The sequence below is a fragment of the Lissotriton helveticus genome, chromosome 9 (assembly GCF_964261635.1).
Source record: "Lissotriton helveticus chromosome 9, aLisHel1.1, whole genome shotgun sequence".
NCBI classification, from domain to species: domain Eukaryota; kingdom Metazoa; phylum Chordata; class Amphibia; order Caudata; family Salamandridae; genus Lissotriton; species Lissotriton helveticus.
Genome location: NC_136070.1, coordinates 77388897 through 77406660, shown reverse-complemented (window position 1 = coordinate 77406660; position 17764 = coordinate 77388897). Strand labels below are relative to the sequence as shown.

Here is a 17764-nt window from a genome sequence, read left to right as displayed (position 1 = left end):
ATTGGCAGAATATAGTTTTTCACAGATTTATGTACTCTAAAGTGGCAACAAAGGGCTCCCACTGCAGTGGATTGGGCCTACTTATTCAGTAGACAAAATTACCATGAAAACCTGTGGTCTTTGAACCCAAACAAAATGTGCTAGGTGTCGGGCAATAGGAATTTCCACCCCTGAAGAGTATGATAACATCACTCGAGAAACGAAATAAAGCGTCTTTTGTCATAGTAGGTATAGTTGTATTTATTCACTTCAGTTTAGACAGGGCTCCTATACCAGAAGATTTCTGGGCTCTTTCTGACCCACCACGAATAGCAGACAAACCTTTCCACCAAACAGTAGGTCTTAAACTGTTCTTAGAACATTAAGTGGTTGCGGGGCTGATAAAGGTACTGATGGCGAAGATTGCAAAGGAGGGCGGTTGAACTCCAAAGTCTTGGCCAATTTTTCAAGATTTCCTAAAGAACAAGGTAATGCTCTTTCTCATGGATACTCTATCCACCATAGGTTCCTCACCTTTTAATACTCCCCAGGAACCAGACTGGAACGCTAATTGGCGCAATGCAGCTCCTCACAAGTTCCATACTGCCCCGGAAGTGATGGTGCAGAGCCATGGATACCTTTAACTGCAGATTCGTCACCTTAGAATAGATTCCTAAGGTGGAGGTTCTGGAGTGGACTAGGGACCAAACATCTTGCAGAACTGAGCAGGCAAACTGTTCATCCTGCCGGACCAGTCTGAACGGACAACCATATAGTAATGGCATTGTCAAAGACGGGTCCTCAGGCGGCAAGATCGACATCCACAACTTCAGGGGAAAAAATAAATAATCAAACAAAGTCACTTGCTGCCACTCTATCGCTACATATGTAGATGTAGACTGTTTAGATGCAGGTGGCGGATCCTGCCCTGTTACTGAGACAGAAGGTCCTTGCGAAGTGGCAGTCTGACTGGAAGACACATGCTCATGACCAGAAGGTCTGGGTACCATACTCTCCTGGCCCAATCAGAAGATCATAGGAGGACTTGGGTCCACTCATTCCTCCTCTGTTCCAGAACTCGGGACAGGAGTTCCATGTTCCGTGCCCGCCACAATAGATACCCCAATTAATCAGGATTTGTAGAGCGCGGCTGCTTCACCCATGAGGGCCTCGAGTCGCTGTGGGATCATGCTGCCTGTTCTCCGATTGATTGAACATCCAGGTCTTGGGGTCCTTGCTGAACTGCTGGAGCGTTGGTGAGGCTCTGAGGTGCAGGGGGAGGTCTTTATGTGCGTCCTAATTGGCTAAGGGTATGCCCAGACGTGGATCCCTAGCTTGCTGCGCCACTGGATTCAAACTAGCCTGGCTGACTAGGGTCAATGCCCTAAAACTGGTCCCAGGATTCTGGTTAACAGACCACGGAGGACCTGGCCTGACATTTCAGGCTGAACTGTTCCCACAGGGAGCAGGGACAGGACTGATTTAATATGGCTGGATCCAAACTGGGGAAATGTGGCAAGCAAAATAATGATGGATTAAACCCAGATCTGTGACTGGGGGTGAGTGTGAAAAGTTTCAACACTCCATCCATTATTTTAGGATGTTGCAGGGTAAGATTTTCCAGGCCTTAGCCGCTAGGTGTGAGTAGGAGCGGCTTCCACTGTTCGTCCGGCCGATGCATTGGGTGGCTGCTAGAAAGAGGGATCCAGAACGGCGCTTCCTGTTAGGTTGGTGGAAATGCACTCATTTTTTTTTATTATGCCGGTCCTTCGCTGTGTAGTGCCTCGTATGCATGGGTGAGCAGCCTGACCAGACATCTCCTCGCGACTGGTAGCCAGTGGAGCTTCCGGAGGCGAGGTGTTATGTGCGTCCATCTGGGGAGGTTGAGGAGGAGTTCTGGAAACTCTGGAGTTTCCTCATGAGTTGGGCGGTAATTCCTACGTAGAAGGCATTGCCGTAGTCAAGTCTGCTGGTGACGAAGGGTTGCATGATTGTTCTCCTGGTGGGAGCCATGTGAAGACCTTCATGAGTATTGGGAGGGAGAGGAAGCAAACGGAGGAGACTGCGCTGACCGGCTTCTTCATGGACAGCTGGCTGTTGAGGATTATGGGGATGTTGCGGCCGTGTTCGGTGGGTATCGGGGTTGGGCCCAGCTTGGGGTTGGCGGGGAGGTGCACCACTCATCCTTCCATTGTGTGTCCTTGCCTTTCCCGAAGATTAGTATTTCTGCCTTGTTGGTGTTGAGTTTGAGACAGTTGTTGTTCATCCAGTCAGCAACATCTTGCATGCATCTTTAAAACTGGTCTTTGATGGTTCTTGGATTGTTAGAGAGAGGATGATTTGGGTGACGTCGGCGTAGGAGATGATATTGAGTCCATGGCTTGCAACGATGTTGGCCAGGGGGTATCATGTATGTGTTGAAGAGGGTTGGGCTGAAGAATGATCCTTGAGGTACCCCGCAGATGATGTTCTTAGGAAGTTAGAAGTAGTGAGGGAGGATAATTTTCTGTGTTTTTCCTGCGACATATGATGCGATCCACTTGAGGGCTGCTCCTTGGATTCCGATCTGGTGGAGCCTGTTGATCAGTGTGTGGTGGGATACAATGTCGAAAGCTGCTCAGAGGTCGAGGAGGATGCAGGGTATTGTTTCCCCTTGGTCTAGCAGCATTCGGATGTCATCAGTGTCTGACTAGAGCAGTCTCGGTGTAGTCGTTTGTTCTGGAACCGGATTGGGAGGGGTCCAGAAGGTCATGGTTCTCCATATGTCTGGTGTCCTGCATTTTGATTGCCTTCTCGATCAACTTGGCTGGAAAGGGGAGCAAAGAGATGGGGCATTCGTTTTTCAGTTCTCCTGGGTCTGCAGATGGCTTCTTCAGCAAAGTCTTCATGTCGGCGTGTTTCCAATTCTGGGAGAAGTGGGCTGTGGTGATTGAGGAGTTGAGGACCTTGGCAAGTTCTTTTCTGATGAGTTGATTGCAGAGGTTGAAAGCATGGTGGAGCAGGGGTCTGCAGGGGCTCTGGAGTGGATGGATCCCGTGATGGTTGCCGTTTCCTTTTTGGTGAGGGGGTTCCACAAGGTGAGCTGGTGTGGGTGGGCATCGGTCGGAGTGATGCGGTCTGCGGCAGGGGGTTGGGGTGCGAAGTCTTGGTAGATGGTGATAATTTTGTTGTGGAAAAGGTCCCCCAGGGCATCGTAAAGGTCTTGTGAGGGTGTATTGCTGTTTCCTATTGCTGAAGGGGTGGTGAATTCCTTGACTATGTTAAAGAGTTCCTTGGAGTTGTTTTAGCGGTCATTGATGCAGGTGGCTTGGGAGTTCTGCTTGATGCTTTGCAGGTGGTGGTAGCAGTTGGGGGCAGCTTTGAAGCGTATTCGATCCTCGAGGGTCTTGCTGGCACGCCATCTCGTTTCAGTCTGTCTACAGTGGAGTTTCTGGGTTGTTCAGTGAACCACTAGTGGCGTTTGTTTATTGAGGTTGGTAGGTTCTCTCAGGCAACTTAGTCATTGCTTGCTGTGATCCAGTTTGTGAAGTTGTCCACTGCTTGTTCTTTACCGTCAGTGGTGGTGGTAGGTGGGAATTAAGGGTGTTGGTCCAGCGTTGTTCCGATTCCTTGGACCAGCTGCGACGTGTTTTGCTGGCGGTGGAAGTGGGGGTATTGAGGAGTTTGAGATGATAAAGTGGATGAAGTGGTGGTCTGTCAAGGTGAGCTCTTCAGTCTGGGTGTATTTTACACTGTTGCTGGCTGCGAAGATAGGGTCGAGCCTGTGTCCTGTGATGTGGGAGGGCTCGGCTACCAGTTGCTTGAGTCTGAGGTTGCCCATACTTTCTAGGTCAGCCGTGTTGGTGTCGTCAGTGTTCTCTATGTAAAAGCTGCGGTTTCCTAGGAAGATGTACAGATTCAAGTTGATGGAAATAGGAGCCATGAAGTTGTGTTTTTGCTGTTCGTTTGGAGTTGGAAGTTGAGGTGCTCCGTGAAGGGGGTGGTGTTGTCTCTGGTGGTTGTGTATTTGAGGGTCTCTTTGCAGATTATGGCTATGCTTCCGCCGTTACTATTGATGTTTCTCGGCGCACAATCTTGTATACGGCCTGGGTGGCTGTGGCGATGTCAGGTGCTGATGCGGGGTTCAGCCAGGTCTCTTTGATGAAGATGGTGTCTGGGGCATGGGTGGTGCCCTAGATTTCTGTGGCATATTTTCCAAGTGAGTGTGCGCTGATCAGCAGGCATTTGATCTTTCCGGAGGTGTTGGACACCGGCCTTGCTGCTGGGTGTGAGTGCATTGGTTTGGCTGATGGGCGTGGTGTCAGTTGTGTCACTTGCAGTATCAGTTCGAGCAGTAAAGGGGCCTTCGGTGGTCCTGGGTGCAGCTGTTCTAGCGTCCGTAGTCCAGGGCCCGACAATCTAGAATCTTTAACAAAAAGAATCTAGAGCAAAATCCTTGATTTCTTTGGAATTATGGCCTCGATTGCTCCTTACAGAAGTAAGATTATTTCAGATCATGCCATATCGGTCAAACATCCAATAGATATCTTACAGCAAAGAACACACCTGCAGTGCAGGAATTAGTGCAATCGAGTTTTATTGATTGTAACATGTTTCAGCAACTGCCTTCCTTGGACGATCTTGTATTCAATAACAAATATCAACTTAAATAAAGGACAAGATATATATTTTGTGACAGAATGAATACGATTGTGGCATGTTACATCATTTATTGTGAGGCCTGCCCTTTTCACAATAATCAGAAAAGTGTTTTTAAGCTTAGTGTTGACAAGTATTAGGCAGAGCAGAATCTTTAACTGTCTTGGAGATTAATTTGCCCAAGCTCAGCTGCAAACATCCCTAGCGAAGCCCATCGGCTCCTTGTAGCCAGGAGGTTCTAAACTCCAGCCCTCTAGGAGCATCCATCTTACATGGCTGAACTGCAGGGAACCTGCTCATTTAAGAATAGTATTGCAGTAGAGCTCTTGGAGTACATCAGAATGTCTTTCATTTGGGTAGCAAAAAACTAATTATTTTCAAGGAAGGCTTGAGTGTGTATACATACGTGCATATATGAGGCAGACTGTTAGACCAAAACATTAGCATGTGCACCTTAAACATGCCTCTTGCAGGTACCCACAGAAATTTCCTTCCACCATTAATTCTTTTTTGTTGTCACTTAATGGTTATTTATCGTTCCTTCCACCTCTTCTGGCCCCTGTGCATTTTAACCTGTGAAGGTAACTGACATTTCACCTTCTAACATACACCACTTTCAGCACAATATGCAATTGTAAAAGTATTGTGAATGCTATTTCAGCATTCCTTTAATTTCTGTGTACAAAAACAACTCATGGCCAGTTTGAGCCTTGTTGGGATGCATCAGTGAGTTGCAGCTTGAGTCCTATATTGGAGCTAGCATGGGACTTGCGTCCACAACAGTGGCTTGTGTCTGCTATACTCCATCATGCATGAAGATGAAGCTAGAACTCTCCCTTTTATGCAGGACCTTCCAAGTATAACCACTGCTAAGCGCACATCACATGCAAAGCAGTCCAATTAACAAAAAGCACCAAACCATTGGCTATTACACTAATACTCACTTGCCAGGTTTATCCAGTAATCCACCAGATGGGAACTGACAGCACAGGAGAATGTATTCTTGTAAAGCTTGCTGGTCAAACATCCAGTGAGTTGGACTGAGTGCATTATCTCCTATAGAAACAAAATCGACAAAAGTATTTACTAAACCGATGCAACGTTGCCAGTATCTCCAAGCTGCATCTACTTTTCATTTGTGACAACATACTACAGAATGTTCCAGATAATTTTAACTATTTATTTATTTAGAAAGTTTTATAGAGCCCGAACAAGACCCTTGCGGATATCAGAGCGTTTTACAAACATAGAGGTTATTTATACAACAAAGAGGTTACTTATAAAAACAAATAAAACAGATAGATCAGGTAAACATAACATCTTGTGCAACGATGAGCAAAACGGTGCAAGACAATGAAGACCCATTGAGTCAAGGCAAAGGCAGCTATAGTGCCTAGGTGGTCTAGTTGACCCATGTAATAAAAGGAATACTGGTGAAAGTGCGAGTGTTCTCAGGATTTCCTTGGTCTAAGTTCATGTGAATTTTGCCATGAGAATCGATTTTACTTCCTTTTTGAAGGATGTAGTGGAGGAAAGAAGTCTGGTTTCTGGAGGTAGATCCTGGGCGCCATCCCCGAGAAGGATTGTTTATATGTTTTTTCTTGTTGAATCTTTGTGGTTTCAGTAGTAGTTTGTCTGCACTTCTTGTGGATCTAGTAGCACCAGAGATTGTCAGTTTCTGTGTGAGGTATCTGGGTGCATTGTGATGTATGGCCTTATGCGTCGTACACGCAATTTTCAGGTGAATTCTGGCTTTAGTGTTTGATCCTGACAAGGAGGACCAGTAGTCTGCACAGCTTAATGGAATTACACTTCGTACAGGGCAAGATGTTTCAAAGGTGCGTGTGACATTACAAATTAGAAATATCTATGGGCCTGAGCTTGTTTTTATATCAAGAAAAATTGTAATGTTGTGAACTAAGAAATCACAAATGCTTCTAGAATAAAGTTAATGTACCGTTTTGTTATGGAAACCGAGAAAAACCTCATCTAAAATAGGTTTAATCCATGATTTTAGTACGTCTAGTGTTAAAATTGTATTTTAAATGCTTGACGTTGGTTTAACATTAATTGGTCTACATGGACCTTTTGGTCTAATGAACTAATATTAAACCGTAAAAAATAGCTGTTCAATCCTGCTAAGCAGGGGGTCAAAATAAGTAAAGGTGAAGGTAAATAGGCAGACATTTTTGGACTCTGATAGTCAGAGCCTCATTAAAACTTCCTGTGGATAAACATGAAGGAATAAACAGAGATTTGGGCAAGTTGTCTTCCTTCCAAATACATTTAGTCTGCAGTGTTTCTGATTTTTGGGGATGATTTTGCAGGAGCCTAGAGCTTGGGCTTCACTTAAGTTTAATACGATTGAACCTTAAAACAAGGGGAGGTTTTTTACAATAGGTTTAACAGATGCAGGCCTGCAATGGGCTAGAAAATGTTGGTTCCAACCTGAGTGTGGTATTAAGAATCCCACATAAGGCATGTAGCTTGCGATTCCTGTGAGGTTTGCAGGCTTTGAAATGGAGTTGATACTTAGGCCAGTCAGTGACACCACGTGAATGAATGAATGATAAAATGTATTGAGCGCGAACGAAACGATTGTCCGGAGGTGTCTTTGAGCTAAACAGGACAAAAGAGGATTGTGCTAATCTCCTATTTCTGTACAAAGAGCCACGTTAACAAGGTCCTTCTAAAAACAGAAAGCAGGGGAGCTGTTTTTAGTTCCAACAGCATACTGTTTGAGAGTAGGACTGTGGACTTGAAAAAGCTTCTGCCACCCCATGTAATCCGCCAAAAAGCAGGCACCACCAAATTCTTGCTAGGGTCAGACTGAAGGATCCTACCAGGGGTGTATTGCCTAAGGTTGTTCCTAAAATTCTAGGGACCTTGTCTGTGGAGGGTCTTTTAGGCCACAAACAAAGCCTTAAAGACAAAGCGTTGTCCAACAGGCAGCCTGTGAAGTTTACAGATGGCCCCTTTTGCTGATTGAAATTTGGGACTCTTTAGGAGAAAGCATGCCGCTGAGCTTTGCAAAGTCTGGAGCTTCTTTGGTGAGCTTTAGGTCAAAATTATTACAATATTCAAGTCTTGTCAATACAAGAGAAATTACCACGGTCTTTAAGAGCTCAAATGTTAGTTATTTCTCAATTTTCTTGCTCAATCTCCGTGATTAAAAAAAGGAAGCAGAGGTGACCTTGTTGACTTCAGCTTCAGCTCTTTATCTAACATTGCCCCCAGAAGGATTGTTTCCAAATAAGATGACCTCTGTCTTGGATGAATTTAATTTCAAGCTGTTACCATTCATCCATTTGCCATCCTCATGCAATTTCTCAAAGTATCATCATAATTGTCCCCATCTTTGGAAAGGGACAACAATTTGCACGTCATCTGCATATGATGCCAGAGATAGGCCGAAGGATTTTAGGAGCGTGGCTAGCGGCGTACCTTACAGGTTAAACATTGTGGGGCTCAGTGATGAGCCCCTCGGAACCACACTTGGCAGCGTGTAGGGTCTTGAAGTAAAGTCACCCACCTATACCACTTATAGAGAGAAAAGAATGTAGGAGAGCAAGTGCCTAACCCCCTATCCCCGGCCTCTGCAAACGGTCAACCAGCACCACATGACTTACCGCATCAGGCCACTGAATGATCTAGTAGGACAAGAGCAGAGTTCCCTCCGCTGTCCAAAGTTGCTCTAATTTCCCCTGTTGCCACCACCTGTGGTAACTCGATACTATGACCGCTCCTAAATCCGAACTGGGTGTCGTCAAGGAGATAGTTATAATCGATAAAGGCAGCAAGCAGCTTGTTCATCACTTTCTCCACTAACTTGGCAGAGTAGGGAAGCCTGGAGATGGGATGATAATAATTCAGATCCATTGCATTAAGATTCGCTTTTTTTTTTCTTCTAGGAGCGGAAGGGCTGAGGTGGATTTCCAGTGGGAGGGAAAGACTCCGATTTTGAACATTGCTGTGAAAGATATCGGACAGATGAAGTGGCACTGGCTCTGGTGCCATGTGTACTATTTTTGGTGAGCACGGATTATGACGTGAGCTGGATTTGATTTTAAGGATTAACGTCCACAGTTGTTCTACTGTAGGGGCTTCAAAGGTCTTGAACCCGGTGTTCCCTGTCCATGCGTTAGGGGACTGTGTGTGGAACGAATGAGCGTATTGCTGGCTGTAAAGTTATTAAAGATGGTTGTGACATTCTCTTCAAAAAACCTTGCCAACTGAACTCTTGGCTATTAGCTGCGTAATTGCTCGTTGTAGGTACGGTCAATTTTTTATAGTTTGAAAAAGGGTTTTGTTGGAATCACAAGCGATTTTAATTTATTCAGAGAAGTATGGTGACTTTTCAGCTATAACAAGTTTTTTATGTTCAGCTAGACGTAGTTTATATTTAGCTTTCTCCGACGGCTCATAATTTTCACGCCATTTCCGTTCTTGCCTGGGACATTCTTGTCTGGCGGCTCTAAGGGCCAGATGTACGACAGTTTTTTGCAGTCGCAAACGGGAAATCGGCCAGTTTGTGACTGCAAAATTGATCTGCCCCATGGACACTTCTGGCATACTGCCCACGTTTTGCCGGTATATATGTTAAGGTATTCATGTAGGCTACACTGGGAATTGGCACCATTTTGGCTTCATATAGAACCACCTAACGCTTTTATACTGATAGAGGTCATTACTGTCTGTGGTCTAGAAACGTCCATACTACAAAGTGGTATTCCCAGATCAAAGCTTCTTCATATTTGGGATCCTTTACAAGTTTGACTATCAACTGTCACTTGATATGACCCAGACTGATTGAATAAGGTGTTTTTCTATGGCTGTGATGAACATTTCTAGGGCCTGAGTATCACAAAATGGTTTGAACAATTTTGTAATGATAGCTTTATAGTCCACCCCTGGGTGCCAGTCGGGGAAATCAAAGTACAAATATGTTCGGCGCAGATATCGCTATTTGCTTAGCCAGATTCCTTTATACTACCGTATGATGCACTTTCTGATATACATTTACAATTCTTCGGTTTACTTTATTTTGGCTGTTTATCTGTATGACTTCCATCTGCCAATAAAAAAAAAAGGATTCCTGGGAGGAATTATTAACTGGCAGGTGCAGGTTGAAATAAGAATAGGACCTACACATCTATGCATCAGAGCAAGTGGAGGATGTCTTTGTCATATGCAGTCTAGCAATTCAGAATATAAATTGCAACGCTGACTCACCCTGAAGATGAACAATGGTCAAATGGGGTTTGCCAGGTCAATGACTGTTACATCTGGCTCAACAGTTCTGGAAACTCTGCTTACATCACAAAATGGTGATGCAAACGGGCCACATTATGAGAGAATGCAATGGGATAGACTTGTTCTAAAGCAATGTCACACAACAGCAACTGGCAATTTCCACCTCCTAATGTTCTTCTAAAGCAATTAACCAAATCCTGATCCACATATCTCCAGGATGTTTAAACTCAGAATCCAGAAGGATCCAACACGTCCATTTTGGATGCCAGTGCATGCTGCAATTTGTGCAACCACTTACACGTGACCTTTAATGTAAATAACAGCAGTATTTAGTTTCTATTGTAAAGCAGAACATTAATGAAATAATGGGAAATATGATTTTACATAAATGCATGGGTAGATTGTGTACCATACTATTACTAATTAACAAACAGTAATAATGCAAGCATGTTATAAAATGCTGATAAGGAAGGTAAACAGCAGTAACAATACCAGAAAAGCATTTCAAGACATCTGAAAGTTCACCTTCAGCATTGAGTGTTCTCTGAATCAGTGGGAGCAATCCTGCCTGCCAGAATGAATAACACCCATCCACTAGCTTATTGCAGCGACCCTGAAATCCACCTTCAAATCGCATTTGCCTGCTAGTAACCCACCGCTGAAGAAGAAAAAAGAAAGGATAGAATGTGGTTAAAACAGCTTGCATGAACAGGATACACTTTTGGAACTTAAACAAGTAAAATTGAAATAAGTAAACAGATTAATCAGAATGGGCATACTAAAAGGCTATTTAACAATTGTAATGGAAAATATATTGACAAGCATAAAAAAGGACCCCATTTGCAACTTAGTAAGGAAGAAATCCTTCAAGGCGGTCATCATATTAGAGTGTACATTTCAGTCCTTAAGCTAGAGTTTGAACCTCCGAATCAAGGCATATGCAGAACACTTACTAAAAATATCCATTTTGGACAGTTAATTACTTAATGACGCCCCAAACTGATTCAGCACTAATGCCAACTATTCGAGGGATGACACAAAACATTCAGAATAGAGGTGATCCAATGGTGACCTGGTATACATGGAAACGAGGAATGATGTAAATATGAGCAGCTGAGTAAGTAATATGCGGAGAGAAAGAAACCTATTTTATTATAATGCTTGTGGACCAAGGCCCAAGACATTTTTAGGCATTTCTTGGTATGGGAAGCTTTTCCTTTGAAGGAGAAAACAAACTGATTCAATAATGAAGAGATGCATTTACAAACCCATGTTAAACATAAACTTGACAGTTTACATACTGGAAATCAAGGGGAATTGCAAAAGTGGATCAATACGTAGCCACTTTCAGGAAGCTTCCCTCTTCTTGTAATTTTAGCAATTTTCTTCTGGGGGTTTGCCAGAATACATCACGGCTCATTCCAAGAATTCGAAGATTAGAACAGAGTATGGTTAATAGGAGAGTCAAAGTTGGATGAGGGTATTTGTGCTATAAGTGCTATTTAGCAGTGGCAAAATAGGTCATCACTTCAGAGAAGAGAGTTAAGATTGAAGTGAAGGGGCAAGTGTGTTGTAGGGGTGTGTTGCATTGAAGATACTAGTGGAAACACATTATTTGAAACATCTGACAATTGTGGTAATAGTCAATTTTAAGGAGTGCTCTGTAACTGATAAGGAAACTAATATTTGAGGCAGAAAGGTTCATTTCTCAAAAGTGAGAGGAAAGAAGCCAGTTTTCAAAAAAAGCCGATTTGTGGAGGGCAATTAGACCTTAAGTGGCTTCAAGTGTTGATAAAGGGAGTGCGGAGTAGAGGTTATGGTGTCTGTAGTGAAAGAAGGAGACGCCAGCAAGCAGAGAGCATGTATCTGATATGTGAAGTAGATATAATAGGAGATGGGGTCAGTTTAATGGAAGATTAGGGTTCACTGTAAACAATCTGGAAGGATTTGGTTGTTGAGAGGATTTGTTACAAGGGGATCGATTTTATTCAGCCAGAGTGTGCTTTTGGTTCATTTAAGTGAGATAAGATTAATCTTTCTGGATGTTTTGAAACAATGGTGAGGTTTTAGTAAGGAAAGGCAAGGAAAGGAGTGTCAGACCATCAGGAGTGGTGTATAAAACTAGATCATACTGAGTGGAACAAATTATATCTGTAACTTTTAGCAAACCTGAAAATCTGTGGATCCGAATAACTGAAGGGTTATATGCAAAGGGTTCATCTCCAACAGGGAACTGTACCCATGAAACATAGCTTATGGAAGTATTGGAAGGGAATGTTCACACTATAATAAGATCCTACGAGCTGAGGTGATAGCCACTAGAAAGGCAGTCTTGCAAGAAAGATGCTACAATGAAGTCTTGAGAACAGGCAAAAAGGGAGGAACTATTATTTTTATAAATCCAAATTTTGATCTCAAGGAGGAGGCAGTGTCCTTACAGGAGGGCAGACTTTTCAGGCATTTAAAAAAATAATTATAACAGGAATCTTGAAAAAATGCTGCCCGATCTGGACCTTTCCTGAAAGTTGCATTAGCTGCATGGTGGACCTTGGTGGTAGACAATTGAGATTGTGATTGGGCCAGATGTAATAGGTATGGAAGAAAGACTTTCTTCTGGCACACAGCAGGATTGTAGCTACTCTGTTGATAACCTACACAACCTTTCATTTTATGAAATAGCAACTCTTAATGAAAGAAGTCTGTCTTCTTTCAGAATATCCACACATGACTGTGGAAGATTTAGATGTACATGTCTAATCTCAGGACCCAGGCTGCCACATTCAAGGAAGCCAATGTTAGGTAGAATAACTGATATGGCAAGCTGGTTAACTGGTTCTGTTTGCATGGTTTGCAGAAACTTGTAACTGAGACAGTTACTACTAGTGCCTAGGCCAGCATGAAGTCACGAGAGTCATTGTCACCTGTTAATGCTGGATGTTCAGTATGACTGTGGGGGATCAAAGGAATTGCAGGAAAGACCAAAGCGAATTGCCCAACAAGCCTGGCACCAATATCCAACACACAAAGAGTTAGCATTTTTGATTTTAGATGTTGCGAAGAGATCCATCGTTGGATAGCCCATTCTGCAAAAAATTCGTCACCCAGAGCCCATTTGTGATTTTCTTAGTAAAATCCATACTGGCCACCATTTAAAAGGCTTGGCGATGTTAAGTCAAAACCTAAATGGCAGAATTGCTGTGTTTCCAGTTTTCCCTCCAGGTCAGGCCCTAGTATTTAAACCCTGCAAAAAACACTACCTGGTGCATGGCAATGCTTCTGGGTATTTTCTGCTTTGCTGGTTTTCATGTTTTCCATCGGTTTTTGTTTTCCCTTAGTTTTGCACTGTTGCCTTGTTGTCAGCCTGCCTGCTTGTGGTTCTAATGGTGTGCTGGTGTTGCCGGCAACTCTTTGGAGTAGCTTGTTTCTGCCACTGTCTCATTCCTCCTGTTGGAAGTTTTTTAAGAGGGCACCTTTCAAGTTCTTGTTCCAGCTGACTGACTGGCAAAGAGGGTTCCGCAGGAGATTGCCCCCTCTTCAAGTCTAGAACTTTCTGACTAAAGAGCATCTGGTATGCCCAGCATTAGATTGGTAAGCATATGCTCCTAGACCGCAAAGTTGAGCTGCTACTAATGCCATGCATTCTGAACAAGTTTGAGGTGCAGATTTCAGACAAAAAGGAAGTACTGCATATCGGGAGTGTGATGTTCTTACCCCAAGTCTAAGGTACATCCCGTGCTTCTTTGTTATAGTACTGAGGAAGCAGGCATCTTGCAGATCTTAGCGCACAATTATTACCTATGCAGGAGGTGAGTATAATATGATAAAGGGTTGGCATTTGAATGTTTCCCTTTTGATCTACGTGTTGGCCCTTGCGTCAATCCATATATTGGTCTGAATTCTGTATGCTGGCCTTATTTCTGAACCATAAAATGTCTCGAGTAGCTCCTGCTCCCTCTGTCTGAGGCAGAGACTGGTTTGATTACATGCTTCTTTAGCAGTATGGAGGTCTCTTTTCTTAAGCCAACAGAATTTCAATGTTGGCTTAAGTGGAAGAGGTGGTGTTTTCCCACTCCTTCAAGCGTAAAGATACCGTTCACTCAAATAGAGTGACGACCGGAGAGAGGGGCCATCAAGAAATCACTTATGGCTGTTAGAAAGAAGACACTGTGAGGTGCTGGCAGCTGCATAGAAACATTTTTTTGGACCCTCCGCCACAGGGGTTTGTCTGGCCCTCCTGGCGATGGCACCTGCAAGAGGATTGAACCCTCAGAGGATAGTACAGGCGGTTTCTGTGTTGGTCTTGAGATCTGAACATTTTTTTCTTCTCGAGACCCACAGCCTTCATGGCTTCATTCTTCATCCTCACCATTTCCTCTCGATACGTTGCACAAACAAGAATGAGACAAAGAAGAAGAGGCTTAGGATTTCAAGTTTGCATCAGGCTTCACTGTATTAAGGGGCAATCAGGATGAATGTCACAAGGTGATTCTATGGCAATACACTGATGCTGCCAAGTCAGAGACTAAAATGGTACTAATGAGTCAAGAGCGTCTTCTAATATCATCTCTCCGAAGTCCTATATACAATGTTTTAGGAGGTCTTTCATAATATACTTGAGACTACCCCAAATGTCTTGCCTGTAAAGCCTTAGGAGGGCAGTGACATTGGCCGTCTTAGGAGTTGGAGGAAGAATAGGATCACCTGGAGATCTTAGAGGTGACCGATGCAGTATTCGTTTAGGCAACAGTGATATTAGCTGTGAAACAAATCTCTGAGATAGAAGGAAATTGTGAGGCTGCAGTGAGTCTTCTGCAGGAACGATAAAACGTGACGATGGCTCTGCCGCTAGAAATATGCTAAGTTTTTTCCTAGCTGTACGAGACTTTCTAAGCTGAAAACGTAGACGTCAATCCCAGAGACGTTGAAAAGTACCACGACACTGGTAGCTCAGGCAATGAATAATGTGGGACGTTGGAAGGATGGTATGAATTGATGTCAAAGGAGATGCTGTTGTGCATTAGGAGTTTGTCAGCAGCACGGACAAAACCATTGCATAATTTGAGCACTTGGATGTGAAAGACTTGCTGGAGCGGGGTTGATGGTGGAGGAGCATCATCTTCTTAGGGCAAGCCTTTCAGTGCAGAGGTTTTCAACGGGGATGCCTTGCTCATAGATCACAACTCTATTTTGAACCCCAAGGGTCTTTTCTGAATTTTTGTTTCTTTTTACAAAAGCCATAATCATTTACAGAATGAGAGGAAGAAAAACACACCAAACAATCTTGTCTGAAGAAGCTTTCCTTCTCCAACAGGCAGGGTATTTAAAATGAGAAACAGAAAAGACACTCCGATAGGATAATAGCCTCCCGAAAAAGAGAAATGTTTGGCTTGCTTGTGAGATGTAAAAGATATCAGGTGAAATAAAGAGAATTCTAAACTCAAACAAGCTAAAAAACATACCCGACTGTGTGGCAACTGCCAGTAATGGCATTATGGGGATTGAACGTGCCTGGGACAGATTGATTTAAATAAAAATAAAAACCTCTTACAACGCAATCCTTTTAAACTACACTTTTTCTCATAAGTTAGACAAGCAGGCAGCAGTTGTGGGATGGATGCTGCAATGTAGTTTTGTGACAGGTTTTTTAAATTACTTCCTCACTGAAAGTCTTGCTTGCAATATGCTTTTAAAGGGTGCTCTGCAACATCTGGACATACTGGACTCTTCACCCTTTTCTATTTATTTGTGGAAGTCAGACATCTGATCTGGGTCTGGGTGTCTGCATGGAGTGAGGAATTATTCTGATATTTGTGACTACCAAAGAAGATCCCATGATGCATAAGTGGATAGCCAACCCCTCCATCCTTTCACAAACTACAATACAAATAGCACATAGCACAATCTTCATTTATCCTCAAACTTTAGATTTTTATGAATGTTTATAATCAACGTGATTTATCAAACATACACCACTTTGCTGTGAAAAAGCACCATTCAATGTGTATGGATTTGATTAATAGCTATCAAGCATGTAGGTACAGTTGCAGCTCTGGTAAATGGATACCATTTCTTTAATTATTGAAATAACTAGGAAATTATTTTAAAAAAGTTCAAACAATAAGTAGAACAAATAGTGACCCCACCTGATTTTTTAAACACTTGTCTGATCAATGACAGGATTAAAAAAGATAGCAAAATGTAATACCATGGAGGTGGAAAATAGTAGCACCTGTGATTTACAGAGCCACACCACCACAAAAGCGGAGACAGCAAGCACTATATACAACATAAATTAAATCCCTTTCTTGTTATTAGGGACCAAAAATGGGTAAAGTTTAGGCAGGCACAACAGAGGTGCTCAGAGTTGAAAAGGGAAGAAAGCGATAGAAGAAGTTTTGAAAGAGAATACTGTTACAGTCCTCTGGGCAGATAATTGGCCAAGAAAACCAACATCATTAAAAGCGAAGTAGTATGTTTTTTCTAATCTCAAACCAGTTGCTAGTATAGGATATACAGTGAGATTAACACCTGTTTGCAGGCTTGTGAACAACTAGCAAGAAACACTGCCTACATATTATTTGGTATTGCAGCCGTAATGCTCCTAATAAAAATACATTTAAAAAACCACAAAAATATTGTATAATCTAAATACACCTACCAGCAAACATTTAAGATCCAACAGTCGCTCTTTCTTTAGGATGACCAGTGCTGCAAATCCACAGAAAGTGTAACCTCCGTGTGCTTCCATCCCAGGGACACCTCCTATTCCACCCTCCCAGTTCTGGCACCTTGTTTAAAGACCAGGGTATAAAACAGAATTAATTACTATCTGCACTTTGGACCACAAAATGGTTACATGGACATAATGAAAAAATCATAGAAAATTCACCCAAAACAAAAAATGTTATCTTAACCAACGTTGTTGCTCGTTAATTGCTCTGTTTTCAGGAGTAATGCAAAATATAGTTTTCAGTTATTATTAACACCTTGCTCATTCAGGTCTCACTCTTACTATCATCATATTGTCGGTGGAATAACTTCTTCAATTATTAACACCTAATGACCAATAAACTTTGCCTTATTAAAAGTAGGAATAAAATATACACTAAAATGTACAAGTGTCTTAATTTGTCAAAAAAATTGCATTATTTGCATAACATGATGATGATGTAACCCTTAGGTGTGGCGAGTCAGTTAAATATGGGACATGACTGGCCTAATTGGCTTATGGTTTGAGACAAAGAATATTCATCACATGACCTCAGAATGGTTGTAGATCTAGACACAGTGGAAGCTGTTGCATCACATGGGCCCCTAATGCCCAAGTGGCACCAATAACAAATCTACATCAAACCCAATAATTACCTTACCTCAAAATCCACTCAGGTGTGCCTTCAAATAAAGTAGGGGTAATGATATTCGTTAAAGAAGCCACTGATGCAGCACAATAAGCGCTCCTAAGAATACAAAAATAGACAAATCAGAATGTACTTACTTTTTTACCCCGGTATTACTTTTTGAAGCCAAAGACCATTTAACAAAAAGTAGCCAATACATTAGGCTACCTAAACCAAGCAAAACAGTTTTACTAAGAAGCCAAGTGTGGCTTATATAGAGGAGATGGTCTAAACAATTATAATTATTTCACTTTGCATTCTGCTCAATGGCGCAATTAGGAAGGATGACAGGACCATGGACTAGTATTTTTTGTTAACTTGTCCAGACAGGTAAAATGGAGCGAAAGAAGGTCAACATCACATGGGAACCTTGAAGATAATACAAAGTGGTCAGTCACAGACATTGCACCCATAAATTCTAACTGTGCTGAAGCAAAGTTGAGAAGAGACCATTCAACCTGCCGTGATTTCGGTTTCCCGCAGCTAAAACATAAAAA

At 42.6% G+C, this 17764-nt stretch overlaps 1 protein-coding gene across 1 annotated transcript in view; it reads right to left on the bottom strand.

Annotated features, from left to right (window-relative positions):
* FNTB (farnesyltransferase, CAAX box, subunit beta) overlaps nucleotides 1–17764 on the bottom strand; it is a 178370-nt gene that overhangs the window by 62094 nt on the left and 98512 nt on the right. Inside the window, exons 7-10 of the mRNA XM_078659519.1 lie at nucleotides 17241–17327; nucleotides 16529–16658; nucleotides 10396–10528; nucleotides 5562–5673 (exon numbers count right to left, since the gene is read on the bottom strand). Of these exons, the coding sequence (XP_078515645.1) occupies nucleotides 5562–5673; nucleotides 10396–10528; nucleotides 16529–16658; nucleotides 17241–17327 (462 nt within the window). The remainder of the gene's footprint in view (nucleotides 1–5561; nucleotides 5674–10395; nucleotides 10529–16528; nucleotides 16659–17240; nucleotides 17328–17764) is intronic.